This window comes from Mytilus californianus, unplaced genomic scaffold, assembly GCF_021869535.1.
Source record: "Mytilus californianus isolate M0D057914Y unplaced genomic scaffold, xbMytCali1.0.p SCAF_17, whole genome shotgun sequence".
Lineage (NCBI taxonomy): Eukaryota > Metazoa > Mollusca > Bivalvia > Mytilida > Mytilidae > Mytilus > Mytilus californianus.
The window spans coordinates 9708085-9726741 of NW_026262659.1; the positions used below are offsets into that span (position 1 = coordinate 9708085).

Here is an 18657-nt window from a genome sequence, read left to right on the forward strand (position 1 = left end):
TAGTCACATGTATATGCCCAGTCAAAATAAAATTACCGATTTATTTTCATCTGCAAATGCCACAATTTGAAAATGCATTTCTAATCATTCATAAAAAAAACTTGAACCCGTTATTTCTAATGCTGAAGGGCAGGCTTCAATGTAAGAAAAATCGTACACAAAAAGAAGCGATTATGATACCAGCTATTGGTCTCCATGTACATAAGAACAATTTTTGCTCATAAGAAAATAACAAAAATGCAACTTAAAAATTGTAATGTAGTCAATAAAAAAATCTTCTTCGGTATACATGTAGCTGTTGTTTGAGTCAATGTGGTTCAATTTTTGCGGTTAAAGCACTGTATAATAGAGAGATGTAGTCAACCTTTCAAATGAGCATAAATCATTGGCGTAAAGTGCAGATACACAAAGTTTTGACAGTATTGCAAAGTTTAAAGATTATTTTTGAAAATTCTAGAATAGGTCTTTAGAAAAGACATAACTACATGTAAGTACCTATCACCTATATGTATTATCTATTTTTATTTAAGTCATTGTTATGAAATTAACAGTTTTGTATATTTATCAAGATTGAATGTACTTGGATTATCATTGTTTTATTGTTACCCGATGAAAAAATAGCTTACAAATATTTCAAATCACGATAGGAGCTGTTAAACGATGATAACTTTACAAACATTGTAAATACAAACTTAGGCCAACTTTATCTCGGTGATTCATGAATGTCTTAATACATTATCATTGACTATAATCATTACCCTTTTAATTTGACAATTAATCATTGTAATAATCATGATAAGTGTATGCTCTTCCTGACAGACAGCGATAAGTCAACTAGTTCTGATACAAAAATTACTACCCGGAATTCGACCATTACCAAAAACAAATAACGTCTTAAAAGAGTTATTTGCCCTTTGCAGCCAAGCAAAAACTGTAGTATTTAAGCAAAGGTGCAATCTTCTGCTCTGAGAATAAAACAATATAACGTACTATCAAGGTAAGATTTGACACCTTTTGTATACAGGAGATAACCTTCAGAGATCAACATTCTGTTACAAAAGAAGATGCATTTAGTGATTATCTTGACGGCCGAGGGACTAGAAATTTCGTTAATTATGTTAACCATTTATTTTATATTACGAACTTTAATACAGATACAATGTCTCTGTTTCAACTCACTAGCGACATGTTTTGGTGGTCGTAGATACTACAGGAGACGTCGGATTGTGTCTTTTTTCTTGATTGTGACATTTTGACTGAGTGTGGATATGCATGGCGTGTGTTACATGCATATCAAGAGCAGATTCGTTTGCGATTCCCGCGTACTAGTCCTTTTTGGAGTTAATGAGCTTCCCCAAGTTTGTGTTACACCTTCATTTGTACAGCAATGTTTCTTAAAGATTTAAGAAATTTGAACATCGGTAAAGTATTGTTGCCTCTAATTTATTACAAAAGACAACCACCAACGTGTTCGCCGACATGTGTCGGGACTATCTGAAATCCATAACAACTCGGCCCTCTTAATATTGCAAATAAGAACAACACAGATGAACACCTAATAAAATAATTTCAAAATTTGATTTTGTCAGTAATACTGGACGGATTTATTAGACATAAAACATACGTATACTGTACAAGTTAATCAAAGATAAATCATATCGTATCAAAGAATGAAGATCTCTTGCGGTTGGGCACCCTAGGCAAAAATATCACACTTTAGGGTAAAGAGTAACTCAAACGCTTGATTCTTTGGTGATGATCTCATTGGCGGAAATTTCTTTGAAATTCATGTACAAAACACTATTATATCATAAAAGCTATCTCAAACAAAATATTCGTTTCAAATCCAATACATTAAAATCTGTTAAATGTGCAAGACAATCTTCGTGTGAAAAAGTTATATTGTCTGTAAATATAGTAAACATATAAGTGTTTAAATGCTTATGGCATTAGGTATTGCCTTTGGAAGAAGCCAATCATATGGATATTCCCTCTTTTTGTTTCTTGACTCAATTGTTTTTCCAACTTGTCGTAATGTCTGTCGAAACCTACAATGAAAAGTTAACAATATAATAAATATGCCCATAGTGTGAAAGGGTATTCAAACATGTCATTGGTGTTAAAATGTATGACTATTTGATACCAAAGACGGGATTGGGCCGTACAATAGGCTTATCCTATTCTTTTACATTGCAAATACCAGAATCAGTAATATATCAATTGTCCATTTGTTAACTATTATTTATTAAGTGAAAAAACAATGTTTTAGCCTATACTCTAGATCTTAGGGTTCTTTTTATTATTTTACAACTGTTTCTAAGTTATTGAAAAAAATCTTTTAAATTGATTTCTGACGTCGAGGAAATTTGTGTATCATAATATGACGTTCCTTTGTGTTGCGCAATATTCCGAACCACATGTTACATAATTGGCTCAAATTGATAAATATTGTTGCCCTTATCCTATCAAACAATTCCGTTTTATTTTCACCTAGCCTTATATTTTTTTTGCAAGTTGATGCATGCACAAGGGACTATATTAGACTCACCACTTTGATGTTGATCGTTATCTGTAGTGCGCATTTTGTGCTTCCATTATGTAAACGAATCCATAGCAGCCTTTTTTCAGAAAGGTACTTATGCATCACAGGGGCCACAAAAAGAATGCATAAATCAACTTGCACTTTAGTTTTCTTTTCAAAACAATCACATCTATGGTATCACGTGTTGGGACATGATATTTTACGGTTTATGCGTCCGTCCGTTCTTCCGTCCGTTGGTTAATCTGTTCATTCGTACGTACATTATCAGGTTAAAAACGTTTTATAAATGTAGTTTCCTTTTAAGTTGTGGTCACATCAACATAAAAAGTATTACACATGTTCCGTATGATGGGAACCTTTTTCTTTATATGGGTTTTCATACCCAGATTGTGCAATTCAATAGTGGGAGTGGGCAATTGTGACCTACGGGCATCTAAAGTTGTTTATTTCTTTTCAGTTGAAAAATATTGTAAATGCCCTAACATTACCAGTCAGTTTAGGTTTGAACTGCTGGTTGGTTTTGATCCAGTTCCAATGAGCCTTATAGAATACTAAATATCTATTGAAATACAAAATAGCTATGTGTTTCTATATTCTACATTGGCTAGAGGTATAGGGGAAGGTTGAAAACTCGCAAAACATGTTTAACCCCGCCGCATTTTGGCGGCTTTCCCAAGTCTGGAGCCTCTGGCCTTTGTTAGTCTTGTATGTTTTTTTAATTTTAGTTCATTTATATGTTTTGGAGTTTAGTATGACGTCCATTTTCACTGAACTAGTACACATTTTTATTTAAGGGCCAGCTGAAGACAACCTCCGGGTGCGGGATATTCTCGCTGAGTTGAAGACCCTTTGGTGGCTTTTGGCTGTTATCTGCTCTTTGGCCAGGTTGTTGTCTCTTTGACATATTCCCCATTTCCATTCTCAATTTTATGTCTCTCTTGTTAAATAGAGTTTTAAAAAAGGGAATTGATACTTTTCAGCCTAGAATAATTAAACTTTTACTATTGATTAAAAAAATTATAATTGAGAGGGGAACGTTTATACTCATTTGACCTTTATATATTGCTCATATACATTTAATGTAGTTATTTTTCTAAATCTAATGACAGGTGCTTCCTTAGATTCATATGAAACTTTAAAAGAAATAAAAGAAATTTCACAGTTACCATACACGCTCCGCTATATAGAAGGTGTTCTGTCACTAGATAATAAAAGGTTGGTGACTATGTTGAACGCGTCTATCCCATCGAACTTGTAATGGAGGATAGAACAGATACATTTAAATCGGCCTCATATCTTGACTTACAATAGACAAAAAGGGTCGGGTGAGAATATATTTTCATACATTTCATAGATATTCCAGAGCTTGCATTTCCTTGATATGAGTTGCTGCTTACAGGAAAGATTTTAAACCAAGAATTCCAATTTTTGAAGTTAAAATCAACCGTCGAAAATTTTACGGACTCAGTCATGAGATGGTTGACCGCTATGGAGTATCTTTTTCATAGATGACGACAGATATGTTTCAATTATTGTAAATCCTTTAGGTAAATATATCGTATGTAATATGCCTTTCATTGAAGAAAAGACTTATTTCTGTTCGTTTCAGGATTAAAAGAACAAGAGTAAATGAATGTTGAGACTTACTCTTCAACAACTTTTACTGCTTTTGGATCCACAATGAACTGTTTCTCAAAATCACCAAGGCTTTTTGTTGCTTTCTCACTAAGAACTTTTGTGACTATCATCATCTGTAGAAGTACGTCTCTGTTTGGAATGGTCTTTAGGATGGTTGCTATAGTGACTGGACTCTTTAAAAAACATACAATTGGATATATTTGATTTATATGTGGTTTACAATAATGACAAAGGTAATAAGAGATAGTGAATAATACATAACCTGTTTACCTCATTACTCCACTAGAGAAGTGTTTGCTACATAATTCTTTGTATCCATATATCCATAATAGATATAAAAAGATGCGGTATGAGTGCCAATGAGACAACTCTCCATAAATGGAGATACTAATTCGATGAGTAACGTATGAGAAGGCAGAAGGAATACTACTATAAAAAATGGGAAAACGCAGTCGTCGCATTTGTTTTAGGGTTTAGGTTTTAAGTAGTCAATCGATGTCAATAATGAAAATTAAAAGATATTAGGCTGGCCTAATTTCAGCGTGTTATAAATGTCAGGTTCACTGAAATACCACAGTCGCATGATACCAAGGGGACAATTAAAACTCGTACGTCGTATAAATACTGACAACGCTATTACAAAAATAAATGAAAAACGACGAATAGACAAACAAGTCCACAATACCCTTTATTGAAAATCAAAGACTGAGGAGCATAAACCCAATTTTAAAACCTGGTGTACACTTAGTTGCTGTGCCACATGTTGTACCCGTCATGTTGTTCTTGCAAGTAAAAAGAAGAAAGAATGCAAACTAAAGCTGAAACTTACTCTTTAATACCAGATCTGAAATTGACATTACGAACCTATACCCGTTGGTTGTTATATTGTATGGTGAATGATTACAGACATGAATTTACGAAGATATGGTATGATTGTCAGTGAGATAGCTAGCCGTCAAAAATCAACAGACAAGGATGTATAAGCTACAGGTTACTGTATGTCTTCAATGAGGTCTTATTTGTTATTTGATATTTAATTAACCCGTCTTATTTCTGAAGTTTCTTTATATGTTTCTTTGAATAATAAAAATATTAATTTAGGATCAATATTGGGTCTTCGACATAATTTAATGTCGATACAAAATTAAGTTATCAATATAAATTCATCTACGAATGCCACCTTTTGGAAATGCATTTGCCATCATTTAAAATGAATAAATAAAGGCAACAGTAGTATACCGCTGTTCGAAATTCATAAATCGATTGAGAAAAAAACAAATCCGGGTTACAAACTAAAACTGAGAGAAACACATCAAATATAAGAGGAGAACTACGACACAACAGAAACACAACATTAAAATGTAACACACACAGAAACGAACTATAATATAACAATGGCCATCTTAAGAAAAAAATTGGTGGGTTGAACCTGGTTTTGTGGCTAGCCAAACCTCGCACTTTATAGCAATGTTAAATATAACACTAAAATGCCACCATTACATGACATGAATACAGTACAACATTACGGACAGAGAATTACGCAAATAAACAATACAGTATAGTACATTTGGACAACGAAACAACAGAAACACTGAAGTGAACAAACAACAAACGACAATGCAACACACACAGAAACAAACTATACGATAACAATTGCCATTTTCCTGACTTGGTACAGGACATTTTTAAGAAATGAATGGTGGGTTGAACCTGGTTTTGTGGCTAGCCAAACCTCCCGCTTTTATGGCAATGTTAAATATAACATCACAATGACAACATTACATGACAGGACTACAATACAAATAAATGGGAGAACATATAGGACAGAGAAACATACGAATAATAGCTAACAAAAGGTACCAGGTTTAAAATTTAATACGCAAGACGCGCGTTTCGTCCACACAAGACTAACCAGTGACGCTCAGATCAAAAAAGTTCGAAAGCCAAAACAAGTACAAAGTTGAAGAGCATTGAGGACCAAAAGCTCCAAAAGGTTGTGCCAAATACGACTGAGGTTATATGTCTGGGATAAGAAAATCCTTAGTATTTAGAATAATTCATACTTAAAATCTGAACCCGATGTTTGAAATGCTGAAGGGCACACCTGTATTTTTTTTAAATAAGACCTTATACAAAAAGTTGTTGTTATTACAGCTACGAGACACATGTGGAATGAAAAAATGTATACTCATCTTTTGCCAACTAAAATGAGCAATTATGCAATTTTAAAGTAAAGTCCAGATGGAATAGAAAATAACCAAAGTTCTGTCATCAATTATGGATTCTTAAATGACAAACACACCACCTATATAAACATAGACAATTAGAAATCATAAGCCTATCTTGGGACAAGCATATTTAAAATATTTGGAGGGATTATTAGGTCTTTCCACTTTTCGGTGGAAAGACCTATTGTATTTGTTCTGATTATTATTATTATTATTAGGTCTTTCCACTTTTCTGTGGAAAGACCTATTGTATTTGTTCTGATTATTAGGTCTTTCCACTTTTCGGTGGAAAGACCTATTGTATTTGTTCTGATTATTATTATTTTTTTTTTTCCGCCAAATTTTGTTCTTGCGATAAATGTTTATTTCGCAATATGTCGCTTAGATATTTCTCATATTGTATCGTATAGTTTATGCGCTTTTAAATTTCACCCTGCTAAGCCGAACAATTATCTTTGTAAGAGTTATCTCCCTATTCACTGTTTATCAAGTGTGTGCATCTCCTTTGTAACAAAAAAAGATATCGACAAAATTCTTTTTCTAAATTGTTCGTTACATCCTCAAGAATTTTTGGCTAATTTGGATCGAAGCGATTCGATGAAATTTTATAGGAGTTATCTACCTTTATGAAATAAATTTGTCGTTTTACTCATAAACTGTAAGCCGTATAAACCTATAGTCTTTTTATTTGAGGTCCTTGGATCCTAACTTCGAAAATGAGGTCAAGGTCAAAGGTCAAGGTCATGTTCTGAATTTTGTCTTTTGCTTGTTTTTGCATTTTCTCCGATATTTTTAATGTTATATATTAAAGAACAAGTGCAAAATGTTTGTTATATTGTGATGAAGATATGATACATTTGGTCTGAGACAATCCAGCGACATCTTATTGGAGTTATTGCCCCTGAAATGTTTTATTTTAAGGTAAATTGATTATTACTTCATATTGGTACATGATAAAGCCATAAGATCTTTTGCAAAATGTTGGATGACATATGACCTTGTTAAATGTCAACCGGAAGTGACCTTGAGTGAACCGGAAGTGGTCATTTTTGCACTTATTTCATGTAGAAGTACATAGAAACCATATATTTTTTGAATGGTCATACATTAATCTATCATTTGAGACCGGAAGTGATATTTTATAAACCGGAAATAGCATATTATCTCCCTTATTACAGGCATAAGTATATATTAACCATATATTTTTGGAATCAGTGTAAATAAAGCTATCATATGAGACCGAAAGTGACATTTTCTTAACCGGAAGTGGCCAATTATCTCCCTTTTTACAGGCAAAAGTATATATAAACCATATTTTTTTGGAATCAGAGTAAATAAATCTATCATTTGAGACCGGAAGTGACATTTTTTAAACCGGAAGTAGCCAATTATCTCCCTTTTTACAGGCAAAAGTATATATAAACCATATATTTTTGGAATCAGTGTAAATAAAGCTATCATATGAGACCAGAAGTGACATTTTCTAAACCGGAAGTTGACAATTATTTCCCTTATTTCAGGCAAAAATTTATAGAAACCATATTTTTATTGAATCAGTATGAAGAATCCTATGATTGGACGCCAATAGTAGCTTTGAGTAAACCAGAATTAGCTTCTCATCAATTATTTAGAAAATTGATGTGGAAAGACCTTCAATTGTTCTTTGAACAATTGGTTTTTAATTCTTCTTTTTTTTTGTTTTGAAACTTACATTCCGGAGCACCTGAGATTACCAACGGTTTTTGATAGTTGTGCTGCTCAGTATTTAGTTATCATTTGTATGTTTTGTATACTGTTGTTTGTCTTTTTGTCTTTTTCGTTTTTGTTTTGTCATGTGATGTCAGGTTATTTTTGACTTATTATTTTGAATGTCCCTTTGATAAATTTTGCCTCTCTTTTACATTACTTTACTCTATCATTGAAAAAAAAACTAAAGATACGGATGTCCTTTTTTGTGTTGTGTTATGGACATTTATACCATATATTATTTTATTTAACCATAGAATAATTGACAATTAAATTAGCTCAGTAATGGTCTCTGGTGGAGAGTTGTCTCATTGGCAATTATACCATATCTTCGCCATGGCGTTGTCAGTTTATTTTCGACTTTTAATGTCACTTCGGTATTCTTCGTCCCTCTTCTTATTTTTATATGTACATGATTCAGGATCATAATATCATATACAAATACAGCAATACATCATAGTATAATAAAACAAATTTCAGATTTTAAACGTTTATCAAAAATAACAAATGTGTCTACTTATTCTTCACAGTAAAAGTAATTTGAAAGGTGTAACTACCTCAGTCAGCATAAAATGTACAAACCTTGTCTTTAGGAGGAACTCCAGACAGATAGTATGGGTAATTGAATGGAGCACCATATTCATCGTACTGTTGGAAGTTGGCTGCAGCATGACCAGCACTACACGTGTAGATAATGGCTGTCAATGTTAAAACAAGTTGATTTGTTGTTTTAAAATTACCGTTACCTGGGACTCCCTGCAATACAACAACAACTCAAAATGAAATGACATAATTGTGTAATATACATTTTATATCAGATCTAGAAAAGCACACTGGAAGAAGATAAATGTTATTAACACATTTTCACTTTCTGATCTATTATTTGCACATGCAGAAACTTGCTCATGTATTAATATCGTAAACCAACGTGTTTTCCGTAAACTTAAAAATATACTAATAAATAAACAAGCTTCTACAAGATTCATATTTATAACACATCTATCTTTGTGTGTTTTGTTTTGGTTCAAATAATTTGAATGTTTAAATCACCACCAACTCAATACTCTGCTTTGTTTGACGAATTAAAGACACTATTTGAATGGGGAACACGATTTATAAAGTATAGGAATATTGTGTTCAAAATCATGTTTTCTATTTGTTATCTACAAACCAGAATTCCTACTCCGCCATCATCTCTTGACTTTACAAGTTCTGCTCCCCAACTCTGCAACTCATAATCTGCAGTCAATGAACTGTCTGTGGCTGTACATAAAATGTTATGACCAATAAACACAATTCCTTATTTTGTGTCATACATTCGTACACATATGAAGCAAACTTTAAACTTTAAAACTCTCCAACATTTTAAAACAATTCGAAAAGACATAATTATTACGTATGTTGGTTGAGTTCTGACTGAAAATCAAAAATATTTCCGATATCACATAGTTTGAGCGGTATATAAGCAACCATTATATACCTATATGGAGATATTTTCTTTCAGAACGATAGGTCATTCTTTCGAAGAATCAACCCGGACGATACCATGTTTCAATGAAATATGCTCCAAGGCATAAAATAATGACCTGTGTGAGGTCATTATTTTCCTTGATAAAAATGCAAACTATAATTTACTTCAAAATTATATTCGTCAGATAGTTTCAGTTGCCTATTTGGGAATTTATTTTTTAAAGTTCAATCTATGGTAGGTGTAAAAAAAATCGTCATTGCCCGAATTTTAATTTTAGAAACAAATAATGTGAAGTTTTGTTAATAATTTTATCGCTACAATACAGAGACATTATCATATATGCGAGATGAATTTTAATGTAAAACTTTCCTAACACTTTAAAATAAAGCCAGATTTAACATATTTGTGTGTAAGATTTTGAAAATCTTATTGATTCACACTGAATAGGTTGATTGATTGATGGTTACTTAACGTCCAGTGGCAAATATTTCATGCATGTTCAGGACGATACACACTAAATAGGAAATCATACTGTGACCTACATGTATTGATATTCGTTTTCGTGTAACATGTACATGTATCACGATTTCGTGCCCCCTTCATGTCAGTTCTTAACTTTTTACATTTATGTATACCTTTTACTCTATCAAATGATTAACTAATAAAATATTCTTATATTCTATTGAATAACATTCACGTACCTCACAATGAGGTCGGGTGGGGGGAGGGTATATAATTATATCCTGATTATCTGTTAAAAAAATGTATTGCTATTCAAAAGAAAATCATTCTGAATATTTCATTCGATTCAATTCAAAATGGTTGAAAAAATAATCACTTTTCCGCGATAAAATGTCATTACAAATAGACAAAAAAAAACATAGCACCTCCCCCTTTCCATAAACTAAGTTGGTACAATACATTACTTACAAAGTGTCTTGTATTTTACACCGTTATCAGATGGTAACAATTCATTTGTGTCTTACCTCATGCAGTTACAGTAATATTTTTATTGTGTATGGATAATAGTTTCTAAGGTTTATATCTAGATTATTTAGTGAGTTTTATTTCACATTCTAAATGAGCCGTAGGGCGTATTAAAACCTGAACTCAATAGAAAGGAATATCCCACTTTAGTGTGGTCGGTAAAACAGGATGCTAAATTTTGCAAATCTTTATAAAAAACAATATTTTTTTGACGGTATATTAGTCAGATAATGCATATTTTAAGGTTTTTCTTGTCGTAGAACACACCTCGGGGTGTCAGGATTGCCCAAAGAAAGACCTCCCTACGGTCGGTCTTTCATTTGATCAATCCTGACACCCCTCGGTGTGTTCTACGACAAGAAAAACCTGAAAATATGCATTATCTATAACTGATTATTAAGATAAGATAAAAATGATATATGATTAATAGAAGATATGAGGCAACGTTAACAGTTGAATGAAAGCATATCAATGTTCAAGACCTTATTACAGACTTCAATGCCGGTAGATACATAATTGATTTATATGAATTCATCCTCACATCAGTCACATATTGTTTACTGGTATTAAGGCCGTTTTAATCATTACAACTCTCCATATTCTATCAAATTGCCAAAAACTCAAGATAAACTTTTACTGAATCACACTAAACATTTTTCTCTTATTCATAGGCGATTTATATTTTTCAAATCGATTGATTATCTTTTGGATCTCAGTTCTTCATTGGTCAAAAGTCAATTATGACGTCAAATGTATTTCTCATTTTTCTATTGTTACATCATTTGAAAGGACAGTATACCTGATCACGTTTATAAAATAATACGATCCTTTTGTAGTTTATTGAAAAGGAAAGTTTACCTAGATGTTGTTTATTAACATCTTATAAACAGATTCCCTCATCGTATCTCATGCAATACGATATATTCACACACTTAACAATTTAAGTTGAAATACTCGATGCAGAGGTAGAATATATATATATAAGCTGATTTTTTTTTTTTTTTGATTAATTTACCTGCTCATTTATTGTGTCAAGCTTACAATTGTCTTAATTCTATAATTAGGTTATCATGGTTATCATTTAATTCAGTCATCAACAAACATTCTTAAATTGCCAAATACATTAAGAGACTCAACTACTGGTAATTCTCTTACTTGTGATGCTATGCATGTTTACTGTATGGGTTAACACAATTAACATATATAATTAACTTACAATAGTACAGCAGTACATATTTCTCCACATAAGTTTTGATGGCGTCATACAACAAAAGGGCATCATCTCTCATATGATAGGCTCCGGTCAGTACAGACTGGTCAAATACCTGTAAAATAAAATATTCATTTATATGATCAGTACTATCTTCTTCTTATACAGTGCTTTCCTGTACTGTCATATCTAGCACCTGTTATACGAAACATCCATATATACATTGTAATATGAAACGTGCATCTGTTATATTCTATTTACCAAAAACACGTGATTTATATTGTTGGCTAACCTGACTGTTGGTGGAAACAAACAAGCTCTAATTAGAACCTTGGATAAGAAGAACTGTCAAGAAATATGTAAATTGAAGGGTATACCAGGCCTTAGTCAGGAATGACTTCATGAGAACATGTTATGTGAAACATGAAATGTTCGACTTTCACCCGATTCGATTAAGGTCCTAACATGTACATGTAGAATTTCTCTAATTATTTCGAATTTTCAAGGACGTGGTCTTGATTTGCAACACATAAAGCAGACTTCAATTGATTATACAAGAACCTACTACGAGTATATGAAGCATTTGCTTTACCTTTATCATATTATACATATGTATACCGTCCTAGAAATATTAAAGGAAATATACGATAAACGTCAAGTTTCACATCACCAGATTCATATAAGAGGCAAATAGATAATTTAAACGAATGTTAAACAGCAGTATAATTACATGATGGGTTTAAGTTAGTTATAAACTGTGGTATAAACTGATCAAAAATTATTCCAGGCTTATAATTTGGTAGGAAAAACGCGCGCTTTGTCTACATGAAACTCATTAGAGGCGTTTGAATCAAAACAGTTTGAAGGCCAAATAACATACTAAGTTGAGACACAAAAATGCTAAAATATAATGCCAGGAACGCCTTAGGAAATTATGCCTGAGTAGAAAAGATATTGTTGTTTTGAAAAATTTAATAGTTTGTTACAGTAAATTTACAGAAAATGAACATATTACAAGTTAACGCAAACTACTGGGATACTCTCAATAATGAAACGTAAGTGTTTGCATCGACCCAGTGGTTGTAAAACCTAATCAAAGATATCGGACTTATGACTTGGTACACCATACGCGCGTTTCATCCACGAGACTCATCAGTGAAGCTCGAATCAACACAGTTTGAAGTCCAAATAACATACTAAGTTGAAAAGCAATTGAGACACACAAATGCTAAAATATAATGCCAGGAACGCCTGAGGAAATTATGCCTGAGTTGAAAAGATATTATTGTTTTGAAAAATTTAACAGTTTGTTACAGTAAATTTACAAAAAATACGCGCGTTACATCCACAAGACTCATCATTGACTCTCGAATCATCACAGTTGGAAGGACAAATCAAATACAAATTGAAACCCAAATTCCAAAAAGTAGTGCCAAATACGTCTAAGGCAATTTATCCTCTGGGTAGAAAACTGATTCATAGAAAATAAACGTATAAATGATATCTTAAATCAACAAACAATAAAATACTACGATTCATGCGAACCCATCGGGAACGAAACGTTCACATACACTGATTTCATCAAAAATATTAAACCAGATGATCGTTTCGCCTACACAAGACTCGTCAGACGTTGAACATTTAAACCCGAACATTCCGAAAAAAGTGCCAAAAACGGCTAATGCCATCTATGTTTGGGGGTTGAAAAACTGTTGCGTGGTTTTAATAATTCAATATTTAAAGAAGATAAACATAGCAATGACATTTCAAATCAACACAAAAGAGATGACTACTGGGCTGATGATACCCTCAATAACAAAATGTTCAATAGCAGTTGTTTCGACCAAGAAGTTGCTTAACCTCATCAAAACTATCAAAATCATAATTTGGTACGTCATATGCGTATTTCGTCTCTGTAGGAGTCATCAGAAGTTGGACAGCGTTAAAACACGAAAAATCCGAGATTAGTGCCAGAAACGACAAAGGCAATCTATGACTAAATGTATAGTACCCTTAGTTTACAATTCAACATTTGCTAAACATAATTTTACATTAGGTTGTAAGAAATAATCAACATACCCCTCGGTTCTTCAAATCCTCTGGAAGGGTTCCATGTAAATCCAATTTCCAGAATGACATACTAAAATGTTCAAAGATACCCTTTAAAATCAAATAGTATAATAAATTTTGCACATCACACAATAAAGAAATGAAATTCATATAAACAAATTGGCAGATTTTGCTTTTCAGTAATGAGAGATTTATTTTAGAATCTATATAAAATATTGAGATGTGGTATGATTTTTAACGAGGAAACTAGCCTACTGAGTCCACTGAGCGGATTAGATACGTCTTCAAAGGTTAGCAAAACCAATACCGTAGAAAAATTGGTACTGTTAATGTTATTTAGTCAGTCATAAAAGGATCCGGCATGCCATAATGTGAAACAATATTCAAACGAAAAACCAACGACCTGATTTATTGCAAACCAACAAACGAAAACAAATATGACAGACAGCAGCCTGTGATAAAAATTTAAATCACAGGCTCCTGACTTTGGACAGGCACATATCGAATGTTTCCCCTAGCCCGAGTGATTTACAGCACAACATAAGAACGAACTGTAAAATTGGTTGGAAATTATTTGACTCATAATTTCTTTAATCCAAATCATTACTATTTTGCATGTAAAAATTTGAATATCTATACATTCTACAAAACTATTTTAATGTTTAATTGAAAGATCAAGTGTTTCTTCTCGTCATTTAAAAAAACACTCTTGTTTCAACAACAAATTACCAAAATGAAATTTTCTGGGTTGGTATTTTAGCACTTCAACGATTTTTGGACAATGTGCTAAATAGAATGTGTCTGTGCATATTTGCTGTGACTGTTGTTATTAAGCTAATGGTTGACATTCAGATTACGAACGTGTTTAAGTTACGGTTAGTTCATGTTGACCTTTTTTGCAAGTTAACTTGACGATTGATTGTTCCCATGTAGTTTCCATATCGAAAGCGAGTTTTAAATTTTTTTCGAGCACATACTTTAGAAATACTGCAGGCGTTTTATTAGTTCAGAAATAATTCATGAGGCTTGCGTTTAAATTGTTTTTACCACGGGTTGAACCTTTATGTCAAATATTTTACCAAGGGCGATACCCGTGATAAAATCAATATAATTTCAAGTGGGTATGAATTGTTTCTCTTCTAATAGGAGAATAACAGTAATTTTTTTTCATCGAAACGCTATAGGTGAAGGCAATTACATGGTGTTGAAAGAATTGGGATGTGTTACATAAAATGGCATTATCAATTGCCGCAGGATGGGTGTTTATCGCTTAAAACAAGTATTTGTGTATGCAGACCTCAAATAAATATTTTAGAAATATACCGATTGCATGTATTTACTTACTTGATTACTTAACAAATTTAATAAATCTTACTTTTATTTAAATAAAATGAAAATCAGCTTTCAAAATATTTGTTACATCGTTTGTTTAAATTTCCATGTTTTGACGAATATCACATTCGTGCATTTTCCCATCAATGCTTATGTTCTTACGTCACATTTATTATCGAACGTTAAATGACGCCATTTACACCATTTGACTTCTGGTATATCATTTATAAAAGCATACAACGTAGGAGTATAGATGGAATAGCCCAAACAAATCATGACGTTGCCAATTAGCTGACATACTTTATATTTGTATTTTATCAGGAGTGTGTACTCAAAGCGTTTGAAGAAAGTCATATTATAATGTTTCATATACTCATCCAGAATAGTCGACATAAAACTGGCTTGTTAACATTCAAAAACAGTCGTTAATATCTACATGATCTAATCATCTCACCTCTTTCTCATTATATGAAAATGGCCTTTGATTCCTGCATTTGAATTTTTATCTATGATTCCATCAGGGTTTATCAACGCGACAAGTGCAAGACTGAAGAATAAAAAAAATCGATTGCAGATATGTTTCAGGACAAATCTCTTGTTTAGGACTGTTTCAAAATTACAAAGTTTAACAAATCATTTCATATCATGATATCACGTGCTTACACAACCAGGCAGTTACCCTTGTTTTTTCCTTGAAAATTTTTCATTTCAAGGCGTCAATATGGAATTAATATTCACTTTTTGTGTGTAAAATTCATCAACAGTACTAGTCTCTTTTAATATAATTATCAAAGTTAAACGCAAGCCTTGACATTACTAAACATGAAATATAGACATTTGAAAGAATACCTATTTATAGCCATAAGATACAAAAAATGTGGATCTAGTAATTTCAAAATTGGATGTTGTAGCGCAAGGTTTCTTTTTGTTGCAACACTAATTCCTTCCATCATTAAGTGCGTGTAATCTACAAAAAAAATTATCAAAATCATTATGTGTGGAAAACAACTTTGATATATTTTAAAATATAAAAGGATTTAAAATATAAGAAAATCACTAAACGTACGCTGGATTCATAACCATGCAATTTGAAAAAAAAATTATTTGCATGTTAAATTACAAAAATATATTACACGAAAAGAAATTCATCCAACCCTTTTAAGTACTTGGTAATACACAGAGCAGGACAGTAAAACTGTAACAATGACATTTTTACAACATTTCATTCGAATGAAGCAAATTACACATTTAATTTCTAAAGGGGAAACTTTAACAGGCACGAAAAAGCAATAATAGAATATTCAAATTTAAGTTGGAAAATCTTTTTTTTTTTATATACCTATAAATCCATAAATGAAATGACTTACCTAGTAGAAGATATTGTAATAATAGATTTTTCTAATGTTTATTATTTATACTTAGATGAGTAAGAGATTGGTGATATGTAGAATCAGCAAGACTATACCACATCTTTGCCAACATCCAGGTGTACTTTGGATCTGATGGTAAGAAAACCTGTTATAATAGTAAGATGAGAAATTTATACAAAAAATCTTGACACAGAAAACACTTTAAAAATATCAATATTAAAACCTTTAGGCGGTATATTAACATTAAATTCATATAAATACTATATGAGAAAAAAAAAAGAGAAAAAAATAAAAGTGAAAATTAGATATGTGGTAGTGTGACGTTGAATTATTTGAAAATCAATTAAATGTATTTGAAACCAGCCTGTTTGCACATTATTATGAAGTGGCCTATAATTGTGCTTCATAGCGTCCTTAAATACTCATGATACTGTGGATTCATTTATTTTAGTGGATACTAATTGTCGCGGATTGAAAAAAAATGTAGTTTCTTATAGTAAATTTGTAGTTCGCTGAATATTTGAATTCGTTGAATCACGAAATCCACGAAAACTGGTATACCACGAATAATATTGAATCAACAATAGATTATTTTTCAGATCTAGAAAGGGAGAACCATTGTGATGTCCTAAAATCGATTTATATTTCAGCGGTTTTTTTTTAAGATTCAGGATAACAAGATATTTTTCTGCAAAATTTTTAAAGTTTGTTCTATGACAAGCAGCTGAATTTATTTGAAACCGACCTGCATATTATAATGGAATTAACATGAATAAGTAAAACGCTTGATTACGTCCTTTCAGAGATTTTGTTTTAGTATTCAGAAAAAGAGAATCATTTTTAACGTGTATAGTAAAAAGTACTTTTTAATTTCAGTTTGTAATATGTATTTTTACAATAACATATACTATACTTAAAATGTTTTATTACCACTGATGTAGAATTCAATGTTATAATGCCTACCTTTTAACCTGTTAATCCCTCCCTCTGCACATTTTGCTTGCAAATGCCTTACCAAATCAGAAGATGATCTGTAAATACCCCAATTAATTCTACTAGAAACCAAATCTGCCTTGCTTTTAATTTCTGTGTTATCTGCATTACTATACTAGAGAATAATATGACATAACTGTATCACAAAAAGGGGTCTCCATCACTTACCGGGTTACGCGGTCCTTTCTGTTGAAATAACTGTATAGCTATTGGCATCAGATGTTTGGAATCGTTGAAATAGAACAGAATCAAAGGACAAGTCATCTGCAAGTATTAGAATATAATAAATTTGTAATAGTGTGATTCGTTTTGGGGTTCGTTTTACTCAAAATGTAATTCTTATGCAGTTTTTTTTATATTGTTCATCATTTTGCCTGTTTTGGCCATGCGTTTGTCGATCCATAATATAATCCTTTGACTAAGTTTTAGCTAACTGTGCGTTCTCTTTGATCAGAAATGTGTGTCATTTTGTTGGTAGTATCGATATGAAGAATCCCTAAGTTTGTTTGTTTGGTTTGATTTGGGAAATATTTTTTTTTTTGGGGGGAAGGGGGTACCTTGATTTGTATCTTCGTAATCGATTTATGAGAATTGAACATCGGAAAGCTATTTTATCTATATTTACAATATACTAACTTCCTTCCTTTTTAAAATATTGAGGCACATGCCCTGTATTTCATTTAAACCGGCGGTTATTATTTTTTAATTAAAGTCAGATGACAAAGATTTTAGCTACCGAGGTAAATTGGAAAACACACTTAATTCAGAAAATGAAATATAAACAAATATTTCCCCGTATTTCAAAATACATTCCTTACATAAACCAAGATGAGTATATAAATAAATATAATAGTTATGAAACAGAACTTTTAATTTCAACCAATTAGTGACCTATAGGTTTTGTCAATATTTGATATCAGTCACACACAATATACTTCAAAGAGTGAGTTTCATTCCCAATACCAGCAAGAATAAATTGCAAAAGTCAAATGTGACTTTTAGAAATAATCTAATTTGTAAATACAAACTTTATGAAATTAAGCACATAACGAAAACTCGATTTTTTTGTA

General features: G+C 31.9%; 2 protein-coding genes across 12 annotated transcripts in view; both read right to left on the reverse strand.

The window, feature by feature from the left end:
- The window catches only part of LOC127726388 (allene oxide synthase-lipoxygenase protein-like), a 110684-nt gene that overhangs the window by 63310 nt on the left and 28717 nt on the right, over window positions 1-18657 (reverse strand). The gene's annotated exons all lie outside the window — the stretch shown is intronic.
- LOC127726375 (allene oxide synthase-lipoxygenase protein-like) overlaps window positions 1576-18657 on the reverse strand; it is a 97263-nt gene continuing 80181 nt past the window's right edge. For 4 of the 11 annotated variants that reach the window (XM_052233750.1, XM_052233748.1, XM_052233751.1 and 1 more), the window contains exons 8-17: window positions 17756-17851; window positions 16643-16739; window positions 16074-16191; window positions 15679-15771; window positions 13902-13962; window positions 11829-11937; window positions 9326-9417; window positions 8737-8910; window positions 4190-4353; window positions 1576-2048 (exon numbers count right to left, since the gene is read on the reverse strand). In XM_052233750.1, the coding sequence (XP_052089710.1) occupies window positions 1934-2048; window positions 4190-4353; window positions 8737-8910; window positions 9326-9417; window positions 11829-11937; window positions 13902-13962; window positions 15679-15771; window positions 16074-16191; window positions 16643-16739; window positions 17756-17851 (1119 nt within the window). In that variant the 3' untranslated portion in view covers window positions 1576-1933. The remainder of the gene's footprint in view (window positions 2049-4189; window positions 4354-8736; window positions 8911-9325; window positions 9418-11828; window positions 11938-13901; window positions 13963-15678; window positions 15772-16073; window positions 16192-16642; window positions 16740-17755; window positions 17852-18657) is intronic. The other 7 variants (XM_052233752.1, XM_052233753.1, XM_052233754.1 and 4 more) reach the window with 7 other exon arrangements.